The sequence below is a fragment of the Pavona decussata genome, unplaced genomic scaffold, assembly GCF_977016875.1.
Source record: "Pavona decussata unplaced genomic scaffold, jaPavDecu1.1 SCAFFOLD_426, whole genome shotgun sequence".
NCBI classification, from domain to species: domain Eukaryota; kingdom Metazoa; phylum Cnidaria; class Anthozoa; order Scleractinia; family Agariciidae; genus Pavona; species Pavona decussata.
This window is the reverse complement of record NW_028145783.1, coordinates 96,894-112,032: the sequence shown is the minus strand read 5'-3', so window position 1 is coordinate 112,032 and position 15,139 is coordinate 96,894. Positions and strand designations below refer to the sequence as shown.

Here is a 15,139-nt window from a genome sequence, read left to right as displayed (position 1 = left end):
TTTATATCAATCCTATCAGATATACAATCCTATCCGATACACAACCTCTTTTCTCGATTACTCGCGCTCAGCCGAGGAACATGTACAGGGGTAGGAACTGTGTACGAAACGCGCTGGGCATGATGGACTGTCATATTCATAATAGACGATGAGAAGTCCAAAGACTACTGCAAAGCTGACACAACGTAATATATTACGTTGTGTCAGCTTTGCAGTAGTCTTTGGACTTCTCATCGTCTATTTTTCAAGTTTGGCTGATTAGATCTCCTGTGAGATCCAACGTACAAGCAAGCAGGATCTTCGTTCACGGCTTTTGCAGTTTTAAAAATATTAATAATGCTATTGTGACGTTGCAAAATGGCACCGACATACAACCTCTTTTCTCGATTTCTCGCGCTAAGGAACGCGCGCGCTGGGCATGATGGACAGTATTGGGAGGACTCGGTTAGGGAGCGTCTCCCTCTTTTTCTCTCCCCCAGCCCCCCTCGTTTTCTCCCCTCGCCCTTTCCTTCGCGCGTGTCTCTAGGAGCCTGGAACAGGCTAATGAGCTCCAAATTTAAAGTGTCTAAAGTAGGCTTACAGCCGCTCCCTAATTCGGTTCCGTATTGATATCTATCACGCGCAAACCCGTTATCATCAAAATAGAAGCGAAAATTATGTCGTCTTTCCCCTTGACCGCAGGAGCTCATTATTTTGACAGCCTAAAGATGTTTGAAACGAAATCTGAGCAAATTATGAAACATACTGAGATACTCCAAAAGCATATACCGACATTGATGCAAAGGATGCTTCCCCCACACGACGGAAAGCAGTTCAACATCTTGAGTGTTGGAAGTGGGCACGGAGAGAAAGATTTGATAATTGTGAAGATCAGCAAAAAAGAACTCCAGAAGAGCGACAAGGGCCGCTTCATGAAGATATTCAACCGAGCCATTGAGCCCAATGAGTATTCTTGTGGTCTTTACAAAACTGCCATTGAAAATCTACCTGCTCCGCTAGACGCTCAACAAACAGAATTTGAAATCTGCCAGCAAACATTTCAAGAATACCAAGAAAGCCAAAGAGAGTCAATCAAGTTTGACATTGTTCATTTCATACACAGCACCTACTTTCTTGACATGGAACAAACTTTGAAACATTGTTTTGAAAACGAACTCAGCGACAACGGGCATTTTGTTTGCATCATAACGGGTTGTGACCTCATATATTGGGTCTTGCTAAAGCAAAGGACGCAATGGCATGGCAAAGACGTGGCAAGCGAGAGCTACGAAACAGCTGAGAAGCTAGTCCAGATTGCCAACGAAAACGGCTGGAAGCATGAAGTTTATACCCAAGAATATTCTGTCGATGTAACCGAAGTGTTTGATCCGAAATCTACTGAAGGAAATCTGCTCCTCGATTTCTTAACCCAGACTGTGAATTTTCGTGAAACGGCGGAGGATCGGTTGGTGGAGGAAACACTAGCTTTGATCAGTTATCGGACGACTGTCAAAGACGGAAAAAGGCTCGGAGAGAAAAAAGAATCGTTGGTGGTCATCTACAAAAAGTAACACGCAGCAGCGAGAATAATAAACAAAACAACCAACCAACCTTTATCAATACTTATCACTGACATGTTTTATCACATTTTAGCGTTCATGACATTCCTACCGATTTTAACTGTTTGCAATATATTTATGCTAATTTTAAGTATTTGACTCGCACTTGAAAATGACCTCGGAGAGATCGAAATGTCGTGATTTTTTAGCGTTAACTTTTATCAAACCAAAAAGAACAATCTTTCCCCCCGTGGGATGGAGTTTATTGAATAGTTTTATTTCTCTGGGATCAGGTTCCCCCAGATAGAAAAAAATGTTTTTTTCTCTTTAATGAAACAAACGTCTTAACTTTTTAGTATTATGTACAGGGCGCCATTAAGTTCATTACGCTGGTAATAAGATCGCAAAAGATAAGGATATGACATTGCAATAATAAATAGATTTATTACATGTTAAAAAGTGACACTAACTTTTGCTGAAATGATATTATTTCTTTACAAGAGTAAATAGAACTGACAGAAATTATTTGGATTCGCTGGCCCACCAAGTAAGTTAGCACAATAAATCTATCCAATCCAGATGGGAATAATTGAAGAACACTTGGCTGATAACATTCGACCAAAATTTGGGTGATGTCCAAGTTTGCCATAATTTTTTAACATGCATTTTCTTGTGTTGCAGTAGAGTTAAAGGGATATCAGCCAGCTGATAACATTCTCAAAGATTTCTGGACCACATTAAAATGATACTCAGTATACAATAATTATCTTTATCAGCATATGCTCAGAGCTTTATTAATTCTACGCTGGTAGTTTTCTCCAAAATTAATATTGTTCAGCTCCCATGCACTGTGATTTTTGACAAAAATAGCAAGACTGGCAGTTTCTTCTTGGAGATCATTTTGAGACGAACTTAAACTCTAGCATGTTTATCCAAATAAAAGCTACTGAGCTATGGTGATATTTGTCATGCTTTTTTCAAGGTGGTGTTAACTTTTGTGTTTGATCATTCAAATGACAACTGCCATTTTAAATGGTTGTTTGGTTTAAGACCTATTTCAAAAAGTCTTGTTGAACAAAATTTGAACAAAATTTGGAACGCAATTATTGAGTAATTTGCAAATTTTAGGGGGCTCAAATGCTGCATACTGTACACTATTGACAGTTGACAATGCAGAGTGGATTCACAATAAAATGCAGTTGTTGAAGTTTATGCTCCAGAAATTGGTCAAAATAACAATACCAATAATAAAATATTTATGAATTAATAGATTTCCTTAAATTTTGTGTTTCTTGGAGACTTTTTTCTTGAGTTCTTGCTTGTATGACAGAATATCGCCCTTCCATGTTGTGACTGTCCCTTTCTCACAAATCCAAATTTCCTTTGCAACCTGGAGAGACAAAACAGAACAAAACTTACAAAAGTGAAAGAATCTTTTTTCACTTAACTATATGAATTCCAGAAAAGAGGACTGAGAAAGCATTAAATGCAACTTGAACTGGTTTGAACTGGTTTTTTAATCCTTCAAACAGGCATACATGTTGCAACATGAAATGGTTTGAACTGGTTTTAACCCTTTTAACAGGCATACACGTATGCAACGTGAACTGGTTTGAACTCTTTAAACAGGCATACATGTCTTCTCCTTACCGTTTTTTAAATATAGTTTTTGGTATTAGTTGAGGGAATTTGTTGACACATCAAGACATTTTATCACTGGTGATTATTTCCTAAAAACATTCTCAGAGAATCATGTTTAAAGTGTCTAAGAGACGAGGGATCTCTTGATCCCTGTAATATTTTGAATGTGGCCAGATGAAATTTAGGCGAGCAAATGCTGTCAGCAGTCTCTCCACTAATTGCAACGATCTGTGGGATGGCCTCGGGGGCTTAGCGACAAGTCTTGTGATTTGTATTGGTTGATTCGCATTTGACCTGATCACTGCAGATTGCCTGCTGTTGCTCACCAAAAAGCGAATCTTTGTGGATTCTTACCCCCAGTCCCTAGTGAATCAAGGCTTCAGCTAAGTTAACATGTATGTTAGGTTCAGTAGGTATGTTCTCAGTGAATTTACTGCAGTGTAAGGGTGCCTGTTGGCTGGTTGCTTTCAGGGTTGCCATGGATACCTCTCTGTTGTGTCTAGATTTCATCAGCCCCTGCCAACTTTGTGGGCACCAGATCCCAAGTTCATCTACTAGCAAGAATCTTTGTACGGTTATCTCCATTTTAAGTCACCAATTACCACAATGTTGCCTTTGGTCATAGTTTAGAAAGTTAGCGGGTCTACAGGCTGAGGTAAATGACCAAACACATTATAATTATAATTCATTCACACCTGAAAAAAATATATATATTCACACCTGATTTATAAGCCTGAAGTCGTGACTAACAAGCACCATTCCTCCCTCAAAGTCGTTGATGGCATCAGCTAGAGCGTCAATTGTCTCCATGTCCAAATGATTTGTAGGTTCGTCAAGTAACAACAGGTGAGGGGCCTGGAATGCCAGCCAAGCAAACACCACACGGCAACGCTGACCATCAGATAAGTTACGCATCGGACAGATCTGTTGAAAGTTGATGTCAAAAAGCAATGATTAGGGTATTTTACTCTTACTAGGTAACATTGCAGTTGAGCCTGAGAGGTCCACACATGACTGCACCTTAACCCACTTTCTATTAATAGAGTCCTAAAGTGTGATGTCACAAATATTTGAATTTTTGAAATCATCTTATTGCCATTTGGGGGCGAGATATTAGCTTTGTTATGCCCCGATGACTCCATACTTGTAAATCCTTCTAATTATGTCTCAGTTCTTAACGTTTGGAACTGAGACAAAATTAGAAGGATTTATATGGAGACACCGGGGCATAGCAGAGCTAATATCTTGCCCCAAATTGCAATAAGAAGCTGATTTCCGACAACTAGGCATTTTTCATCATGCTCTTTCCGAATATACTTAGAAATCCCATAATTTCATAAATTTAGTTTTTGTTTTTGTTTTGTTTCATCACTTAAGGACTCTAAAGCATGATGCAACTAGGAGTATTGCTACTCCCCCCAGATGGGATGCTAGTCCATTGAAGGGTCACCCCAATGGTACGTTGCCACTGCCATTACCATAATTGGTATTTGTGCATGCTTATAACTACGTGGGAAAAGAAGATCTTAGCAAGGGCTATTGAAAATTGGGAGGAACCATGCTTTTTTTAAAAATAGATATTAAGGCTTCAATATTTAAAAAAAAATTCCTTACATTGTCATATGACAACAACACTCCAAAGAAAGCTTTTCAGAATTCAACATCCCTTGCTGAGATCTGCTCCAATTTGATTAGTGTATTTCTGTTGTCTTCAGCTTTGTTGCATGTAATTAATTCATCAGTCTTTATTGAAATGTAAGAGTCAGCAGATGCAAGTCTTAACAATAGAATTGAAATCATGAATAAAAATAGGGTGAATACAATTTAAAATCTACAAGATATAAAAGAAGGAGCAATTAAATATAATGCAATGCGATTGCACAAGTTTAAAAAGACATCTGTTTATAAATTAATGAGTTTTGTATGGTCACATTTGATTTTCTATTTGTAATTTCACTGATTTATTAAACATTTAACCCTTTAACCCTTAAGGCAAAAATAACATTTTCTCCAGATCCAGAACTACAAACTCAATGTTCATGAGTGTATTTCATAACTGATAAAATTATGAATGAGAAAAGTTATGGCTTTGAGAAAAATGGCCTTAAAACGGAAAAAAATTAAAAGTTCAAAAATGTCTCAATGCTTGTGTATATTAGGTATGCCCCTAAACTATAGCTTATTTTGCAGTTCACAACATGTTCATTAATGTCAGAGATGTCTTAAGACCCACAACTTGTAGGGGAAAAAAGTTTAAAAGTTAAGGGGGTGGTCAACCATATCACATATGGGAGGGGGTTACGTTTTCATCCTTTTAATGAGTAGCTCTTCACAAGAGCATCTTGGTGTCAAAAATTCATAGAAATCTGTCATATATTGACAAAGTTATGGCATTATATGCCAATTAGCACTCTTAGGGATTAAAGGGTTAAGGACATTGCCTCTTTTTACTACTGCGCATACATTCTACACATCTGGGGATGGTCAGAGAAGCTATGGTTTCTTAAGGATGGTGCCTACTAATCCAAAAGTTTTTTTTGCGATTTATGAATATGTGGCAAAATAAGATCTTAGGAAAGTCTGTTGAAATCCAAATATGAGACATTTTGGGGGTGACCAAGCATTTTTAGGGATAATTACGCCTCAGTTTGGACAAAACTTCCATGCATTGTTATGCATCAAGAAGCTTTTTTTGAGTTAATGTTGCTAAAGTATCTCTGAAAAATGCACCGTTAACCCAACTTTTGGTTTTTGGATTTCAATATCCCTTGCTAAGATCTGCTTCTCCTGCATAGTCATAAAGGGTGCAAAATACCTCAAGTCAGAAGAATACAGAAGAATAATCATTTAAATGTTCTCAAACCTGCTGTTTTCCTGTCAAACCATATCTGCCAATCGACTTGCGCATGTCTTCCTCCTCCTTAATTTCAGGAAAGCACTTCATCATGAAAGCAAGGGCTGACATGTCTAGCTCCAACATGTCTTGGAGATGCTGCAAACCAAAACAATGACAACGAAAGTAAATGTGGAGCACTAAAGCCAGCACCTGTACCAAACTGTCATCCCTGGGGGAATTTTTGATTTAGGAGGGGGAGGGGGGGGGGGGGGCTTGGTTCCCCAAGCCCTAACCCTATTTCAGACTAAAATATGTTAGTTTCCTGAGCCCATTTTCAGACATGGTTTCTAGCATCTATACCCTTTTCTGTAAAATCCATACCCATTTTCAGATCTTCAGACCAAAATGGTTAAAATCAATAGCCTCTTTCAGTCCAACATGGCCGAAGAATCATACTCTTTGCACTACCTACATGTATATGGCATGCATTTTAAAACACAAACAAGAAGATATACATTTTCTGTACAACATCAAACAATGCTAATCAAACCTGGTGATAGCGACAAATCTTCAGGTGGTTATGCCTTCGTATAAGTCCATCAGAGGGTGTCAATGTTCCATCAAGCAGTTTCAGTAGTGTAGATTTCCCAGCTCCATTGGGTCCTACTAAAGCTATTCTGGACTCTAAGTCCATTCCAAAGTCTAAATTCTTGTATATGGCCGGCTGGGAAATAAAGCAAGATAATAATATTATTATTGTTTCAATATACCAAGGGAAAGAATCTCCAAAAGGATTTCTTAATCCCAACTCTTGAGCCAAATTTAGCATGTGTTTGTCAACTGGCTGAAGGTCCAAACACAGACTAAGACCTCACTTCTCCTAACAAAATCAGAGGCAGGGTGACTGAGCGGTTAGATCACTGCAGGACTTGAAATCTGGAGGTCCCAGGCTCAAGTCCCGCCCTGGCAGCTACGTGGAGTTGTTTCTCGATAGCCTAATCTCAGATGTCTTGTCTTTGGAGAAAGGGGTGCCTAGGAAAAAGCCCTAAGTGACTTCTGATGAACTGCGAGGTTCTCCTTCCAAATTGCCTTGTATGTGCTTGAGAAACAAAAGGAGAATTTGACCTTACACCAAAAGTCACCTAGGGCCTTATTTCGTGCACCCTATTATCTGGTAAAATTGGTCACATTCTCCACTATGATTGGTCAATAAAAATGGCCACTGTAAAGCTAATAAACTATAGAATCCAAAAATGATGCTCCTTTAAAATGTTTTTGCTTTGAAAGGTGAGCGCAAGCCCAGAAATGTAAAACTAACAACGCGTGCTTTGACTGAATCACAAGCCCTCTCATTAACCCCAGCCTGTACCACAGACGGAATCAACCATCTATGGCAGAATATTGAAAGTCTCTTTCGAAATCCCCTTCAATCTAATTGGCTTCAACCAGACCAATTGAATAATGACCTTGTGCAAAGGCCAATCACAGAGTGTACGCAGATCTTGGTTTACTGTTGGACATCAAGAACAAGTATTTGGGTGCTAATTTATAGTCTGAAGGTATTTACCAGCAGTTGATTCCGTCTGCTGCGCACACTAATATTGTTAATCCAGACATCCCAACGAACTGGATTATATCAATCAGGAGATGATGGGCTAGAAAAGAGTGTAAGGGTTCATGGTTCTTTGCATGCCCATGAATCAAAGTACTTTTTCGCCTTTGCTCGCTATGACCCAAGCCTGTTTAATTTAATTCATTGTTAATGAACCATTTGGAAGGCAATAGGTAACTCCGGTGTTAATTTTTTTCATACGATTGTGTTATTTTGCATGAAAATAACTGTAAACACATCAACTGTGGAATAAATCCTACGGGTCAACACTAAATTAAATATCGACAATATGAGTACAATCCACTAGCATTTTCTGTGAATTTTGGTCATCAGTCATTTTGCTTGGACTTATTATAGAATGTCATTACTGAAGTACATGTGCATGGGATTTTAAGGCCATAAAGTTGATAAGAAAGAGAAAAAAGCATTTAGATTCATGCACATGCGCTGAAATGTGAACCCCTCCCTTTAAAATGAAATGAACTTCACTGATCAATTTTCCGATCTGTTACCTTGTCTGGTCCATATTTGAAGCTCACAGTCTGAACTTGGACTACAGGAGGTGCAAGTTTACCACAGTCAGGAAAATAGAATGATAAAACCTGTGAGAAAACAGAAAAAGAGCTGCAAATAAGGATCGGGTGTACCAAGTTACAAACATTTTAGGCGGAATTTACGTGGAAGGAGACAGTTAACCCTTTGCCACCTAAAATCAACAGAACACAAAGATCAGTACTGTGCAATTGAATTGCCACACTGTCAGATTTCATCCACACAATCATAAGTTAGGACCTCTTCACAAACTCAATGCTTCAACAAATTTATCCACCACAAAAAAGAAACTTCCCTTCCTGATGTACATGTACCAGGACCAAATTCTGATTCAGTGCTGTCAGAAATACGATATGTGGTGAACAGAAGAATTAACACTAGTGAAGTTCTTACCTTGTCCCTGGTGACCTTTTCCGTGAGTCCATTAGCTACCATTTTGCCAAGAACTTTTTCTTTACTCTGTGCCTGTCTTGCCAGTTTAGCGCTGCCATGACCAAACCTTGCAATGTAGTCCTGCAATCAATCAATCAATCAATCAATCAATCAATCAATCAATCAAGCAATCAATCAATCATTCGATCGATCGATCGATCGATCGATCGATCGATCGATCAATCAATCAATCAATCAGTCAGTCAGTCAGTCAATTAGTGAATGTATTAATGAATCTGCAGTTATATTAGTTGGTAACAGATCTATAGCTCCATTAACTGCTTTTGTTTGGCATACAAAGCAAATTTCTATCTTGCAGTTTTTGTATCTTGACACTACACATTAGGTCAGTATTATTGTATTTCCTCTTCTTTTGACCAATGCTTAAGATGTTCAACTCTCTGTAGATCGCCTATTACTGTGCCTTTGATGGCAAACAAATTCTGATCTTCAAAGGTCAATCAGCAACTACATTTTCACTGCCGCAAATCAATGTAGTAAAACCACAACAAAGAAATACTTAAGACATCTTTATCTTAACCCTTTTAGCCCTTACAGCGATCACCATCTTTCTGACATTGTTATGTGATCAAAGAAAAAATGTCTTGATATTTAACAATATTTCAAAAGAAATATACAGATGTTGTGATTGGTGCATCTTGATCTACTTTGATTCTTTTTTTCTGTTGTTCATGGTTTTGTGATTTTTTAAGGTGGTTTATAACTTATAGCAGTATAAGATGCGTGCGGTTCTTACTTAGTTCAGAAGTTTATTTAGAGCTTACAGGTGCATTAGTGAAAAGTGCAGTGTACAGGACCAAAAATTAATATGCGGTTGACTCAACAGTGACAGGATAAATTACAAATAATATACACAAAGTGGAACACAGAGTTTACAACATGGATTGGTTATTTTAAGACAGTAATGCACAAATCTGGCTTTAAGAAGTCAGTTTCTTTTAGTAAATCGCTTCAGGCGTCGTGTCCATTGCAGCAGCTCAGCAGAACTGAGAACTGCTAAAACTCGGCCTTTTAGGTCATCATTCTTCTACAGCCAGAAAGAGAACAAGTCAGGATGATACAAGAGTGACATTGACAAGAGAAGGAATGTAGTAAGGTCAGCTGAACTATTGGAAACCTCCAACAACTCAAGAATCAAGAAGAGCTTTATCACTGGCTTTGAAAAGTACTAAAGTGTGATGTCACAGATATGAAATTATGGGATTGGTTTCGAGTTTTGCAAACACCACTGATGAAAACTGCTTACTTGCCAATGATCGACTTCTTATTGAAGATTAAGAGGGGGGTGAGGTATTGGTAATTTAGAACTGAGGCAATGTTAGAAGGATTTTTGTGGAGTGATCGTAGCATAACAGTGCTTATATCTCTACTGCAAATTACAATAAGATATTAATATTTAACTTTTGGCAAGTAGGGCATTTTTGACCATGCTTTTTCAGAATATCTCAGCAAATCCCATAATGTGCAGTTCCAAGAAAAATCCACACCCACCCCAAGGAAGGTCATTGGAAATTCCTAGGGAGAGGGGGGTCTTAAAGCCAAAATTTTAGAAGCAAAGTATGAAGCTAAACTGGAATTTCCTTGGGGAGGGGGGGGGGTGCAAAACAAAAAAACCTTCCATGGGGGAGTATGGATATTTTCTGAAACTGCACAATTTTGTATAATTATTTAGCATCACACTTGAGGACGCTATACATGAGTAACAGTGAGGAAACCAATTTTTTCTACATACCTTCATGTGTTTTATTTGGTCTTGTTCTCGGCTGTACTGTTTCATCTGATTTTCCTCGAGTTCTGCTCGTGTTTTGATGTAGGAATCATAATTACCCTTTAGAAAAGAGAACAATGCAATGTGAGCAAATGTATGCTAAAACCCAAGCCTGCTACTGTATTATCAATAAAAGGATGAAAAATAAAAAAAACAAAAAAACAAAAAATAGAAAAGATTAGAAAAAGGATTTTTGTTAGCTGTCAACAACTATTGCAGCGTCTAACACCGTACATGTAATAATCAAGTGTGATTACTTATTGCACCAGTTACAAGTTCAAAGAGTGGATAACTCTATACAGTGGATGAAAATAATTTAAATCACAACAGTATACTCAACAACCTTGTTTAATTTATTGACATTCTTACAAAGCTAAAGAAAAATAATATTTTCTTACCCCATAATACACCAGTTTTGCCTTGTGCATGTGTATAATGTTTGTACACACTCCATTAAGGAAATCCTGGGAATGCGATATCATCACTAATATCCTATTGTAACTGCAAGAAAAAAGGTCACATTAAAACCAGTATCATTATATAAATTCCCCTTTCTGGACTCCATTCATTTCATTGAGTACTGGTACTACATGAGAGAACCTGTTTAAAATTTAAAGACAATTAATCTTTGGTGATCATTTGATCAATTCTCATAACCTTCATACACCATAATCCAATGATATGATAAGGTGAAATTTGATGGTGATACTATTGGGGCTAAGCCTAAGTGGACCACAGGGCTGGGACTTAAAACCAGTCTCTATTAAAATAAAACATTTGTCACTTTATTTCAGTGCCTATGTATTTAGCGCAGAGCACTAATTGGGGATACTTTCCAATGCAACATGTTGCACTTGTTTGGCCACAATGTTGCCGATATATCATAAACTAAATTCGATTTTGAGACGGCATTATGACTTTATATTGACGGCTAGTTGGGACAAAATATATTCCGTATTTGGCGGAGTCGTGAAGCGACAGGGCCCAATACGGAATATACGTTATATAATCGTCTCTCATCCAACAGGCGCAAGTGCAATAATAATATTATTTGGTTTTTTTTATATACAATCAAGAAATATTGCTAGATCTTGATGATTTTGCTTTGCAAGAACAAACAGAAGACAATTTAATGGTCGCTATTTCTCGGGCATGGTTTAATGGCTTATATACATGTACCATGGTCTCTAAGCCATACAAATCCCTGGAATTGCATTATACAATGATTCAGTTCTTAATAAAAGTTGGTTATTCACTGAGCCCTTCAATAATAATAATAATAATAATAATAATAATAATAATAATAATAATAATAATAATAATAATAATAATAATAATAATAATTATTGACCTGTTGGTTGGCCGGCCGGCCGGCCTGCCAGCCAGCCAGTCAGTCAGTCAATCCAGCGATCATTCGATAAACAGCTGCTTACCTTTTAAGCTCTTCCTCCAACCAAACACATGCATCCAAATCTAAATGGTTTGTAGGTTCATCCAACAAAAGCAGCGTTGGTTTAACAAACAGGGCTCTTGCTAAAGCAATCCTCATCCGCCATCCTCCAGAGAAGTCCTTTGTTTTAGTCTGTTGCATTAAAGGAGTAAACCCCAGACCGCTCAGAATTTCAGCAGCTCTGGTTTCTGCCTTGTCTGCATCAAGCTCATCAAGCCTTTCAAAGACATCTAACAATCTGATAAAAGAAATAAGTTCATGAATCAGCCACCATCACCTCTTTCAACAGAAATTTCCTCTTGGTTACAATTTGCTTCTAGTTTAACTTATCCTTCATTTTACCATAATATGAAACAAGGAAACCCAAAAATTAAACTGGTTTGAAAATCTTAAAGCCCAACAAAAACTTAACCCACAAAACATGTAGTGTCTGTTTCATTACAGTGTATACAACTACAGGATAATGCCGCCCAGATTAAACTTCATAATAAATCTTCACACAAAGAGAAAAGATTGTCCTTAGAAATAAGGATCACATTTGAAGACATGATTATCACTGGGACCCTAACGTATGGAACAGGATGACTGGCAATCATGGTGGCCTGCTTTATGAACTTTTATCACTTCTGAAAGCAAGGAAATTTAAAAAGTGCAGACATGATTTTATTCTTCCCAGAGACTTCAACAGACCGCTTCGATCAGGTTTTCGTAAATAAGAGTCTTTTAAATTTTTGCCTAGCACATTGTCAATTTTTCAATTTTGTTGCATTTGTTTGAACTATATATTTTTTTGCTTTAGTGTATGCAATAATGTAAAATTGCTACATCTGTACTTAATTAAAAATTGTTATGTTGACAAAGACTTATTGTGCTGTTCCAGAAAAGATCCATACTCACCCCACGGAAGGTCATTGGAAATTCCTAGGGGGAGAGGGGTCTCAAAAGTGAAAATTTTAGAAGCAAAGTATGATGCTAAACTGGGATTTCCTAGGGGGACGAGGGATGCAAAACAAAAAAACCTGTGGGAGTATGGATATTTTCTGGAACTGCACATTATTTCCTGATGCCTTCAGCTTTCTTTGTTAAATAACGGCCTGCGACAAATCCTTCTCTTTAAATTACAGTGTACTGTACATGTAAAAACACTTAAAAACTGCTTTCAATTGATAAATGGGTAAAGTGAACGTGAAAATTGTCAGTTGACTGATACATAAGATCCTGACAAAAATTTACATGATACGCTACCTCTCACTTCCTTCATCCCCAAGTTTTGTGAGTTCAGCGGCCTCGGCTTCCAATCGCATCCTCTCCTCATCAACCTCCATAACACACTGAAGAGCTGTCTTATCAGAAGCTTCCATCTCATTCTTGAGATGAAAAATGTCAATGTGCTGAGGAATGGGGATATCCCTGTTGCCGATTGTTTCCAACATGGTTGATTTACCTTTACAAAATGAAATGCAAAAAAAGTAACTGTTTAGTTAAAGTAAATCCAAGCATGTGGTGTGTCTACATCTTGGCTATTAAAGCACAAAAAATAACAACAAACCTTTATTATATTACAAAGCGATTAAATTAATACAAAAATACTGCCATGCGCAAGCGGGCAACTAAAAGAAAGATTGGCAATATTACCAGGCAGTCCCTCCAATTAATGTTACATCTGTATACCTGTATACATTTTGCAACTTGTGCTTGCGCTTCATGCTTGCCATATTTGAAGGGTTAGTATGACAGTGGTGTTCATGTAATAATAATAATAATAATAATAATAATAATAATAATAATAATAATAATAATAATAATAATAAATAATAATAATAATAATAATAATAATAAAACAATGGATCAAAAAAAATATAATATATACATAATCTTAAAAAATCCTAATAAAAAGCTAATCTACAAAAATGAGTCTTAAGTAAACCTTTAAACCTATGAAAATTGGGCTTATATTTTCATATTTGTGATGGTAACCCATTTCACAGTTTAGGTGCTGCAGCTAAAAAAAGTACGGTCACCCAACGTATTTTTAGTTTAAGTTCTTGGCGTTTGAAGCACGATTCCCATTGCCACGATCTTAAATTGTAACTTTTCCTCCCTTTTGTTAATGAGTTCTTACACGTATGTCCATGTATAAGTTATGTATGGGGCTGTGTACAGTGTTGAAATCTTTCTGAAAGATTTCGATAAATTGGATATTAATACCGTAAACAAACTGTTTAACAACTTGTGGAGGGAACAGTCAGTGAGAGAGAGAAAGAGTATGAATTAAAAAAAAAATCAACAAATTCAAGGTTTACAATACCTAGCAAAGCTTTTTGCACGTTTTAAAAATCTTCTCTTTGTGATATAAAATTGTTTCAAGCTTATCCCAGTAAATTAACAGTCAGAATTAAAAAAAGAAATGTGAAAAATACTTTTCACTTGAAAGCGGAACTGCAATATAGTCCGATAGACGTGTACATGAACGAAAAAGCTAATACAACTCCTTGTGTATTTGCGAACACAATGGTCTAATTCTAAAATACTTTTAAAAGCAAAGATTTGTGAAGATGGCAGCCAAAATACTGTAACATGCGGTCGACGACGAGACGACAATTTATTCATTCATCAACGGAGAGGAATTCGAAATTACTTCGACCAACTGTACTTCCGTTCGAGAGCGAGGGAAAGTATTTCCTAAAACCAGTGGTTCACTTATATTAATTAAGCATATTTGTTGTCTGAGTTTAACTCAAAAGAACTCAAAAAGAACATACGGTGATAAAGGAAAAAGAGGAACTGAAATACAAAATACCTGTTTAGAGAATACCGGAAATATCTGAAGCAAGATGGTGAATTCGAAAGCTAAAGTGGAATGACAAAACTTACCACAACCATTGAGCCCCAATAAACCATATCTTCGACCACAATTCAACTCCAATTTTGTATCGGTTAAAAGTTCAACGCCATGAAATGTTATAGAAAAGTTTTCAATCTTCACATCCCGAGACTGTGGATGTGATGCCAAAACGCCGGTACATGAACGATTCGACAAATCCAACTTGACCGACGCGCCATTTTCTGTCGTGTTCGAATGATCAACACCATTTTCTGTTGTCTCGGCGGCTGGTTTAGGCTTTCCTCTAGATTGTGCAGCCGCTTTTTTCTTCGCTTGACGTTTTTTCGCCGCTTCTGAAGGCATAGTTTAGTTTCCTCACGAAAAAATTCGAAACAAAAATTCAGTTTTCGATACACGAGTGCAAACAAAAATGGTGACTTCTATTGCGCCATGTGCATTATATTC

The 15,139-nt window shown here is 37.2% G+C and overlaps 2 protein-coding genes across 2 annotated transcripts; one reads left to right on the top strand and one right to left on the bottom strand.

Moving 5' to 3' along the window:
* Positions 1–565: 565 nt before the first annotated feature.
* Positions 566–1,777, top strand: LOC146450751 (histamine N-methyltransferase-like). The gene has a single exon (XM_085100016.1). The coding sequence runs from the start codon at positions 657–659 to the stop codon at positions 1,548–1,550; it is 894 nt and encodes a 297-aa protein (XP_084956142.1). The 5' UTR covers positions 566–656; the 3' UTR covers positions 1,551–1,777.
* A 2-nt stretch (positions 1,778–1,779) lies between these two features.
* LOC146450750 (ATP-binding cassette sub-family F member 2-like) lies at positions 1,780–15,126 on the bottom strand. Its single transcript, XM_085099993.1, has 11 exons — positions 14,725–15,126; positions 13,096–13,294; positions 11,834–12,088; positions 10,799–10,901; positions 10,365–10,460; positions 8,573–8,692; positions 8,140–8,229; positions 6,566–6,739; positions 6,043–6,171; positions 3,900–4,103; positions 1,780–2,928 (listed from the first exon to the last, which is right to left on the bottom strand). The coding sequence occupies exons 1-11, from the start codon at positions 15,035–15,037 to the stop codon at positions 2,815–2,817; spliced, it is 1,797 nt and encodes a 598-aa protein (XP_084956119.1). The 5' UTR covers positions 15,038–15,126; the 3' UTR covers positions 1,780–2,814.
* Positions 15,127–15,139: the final 13 nt, after the last annotated feature.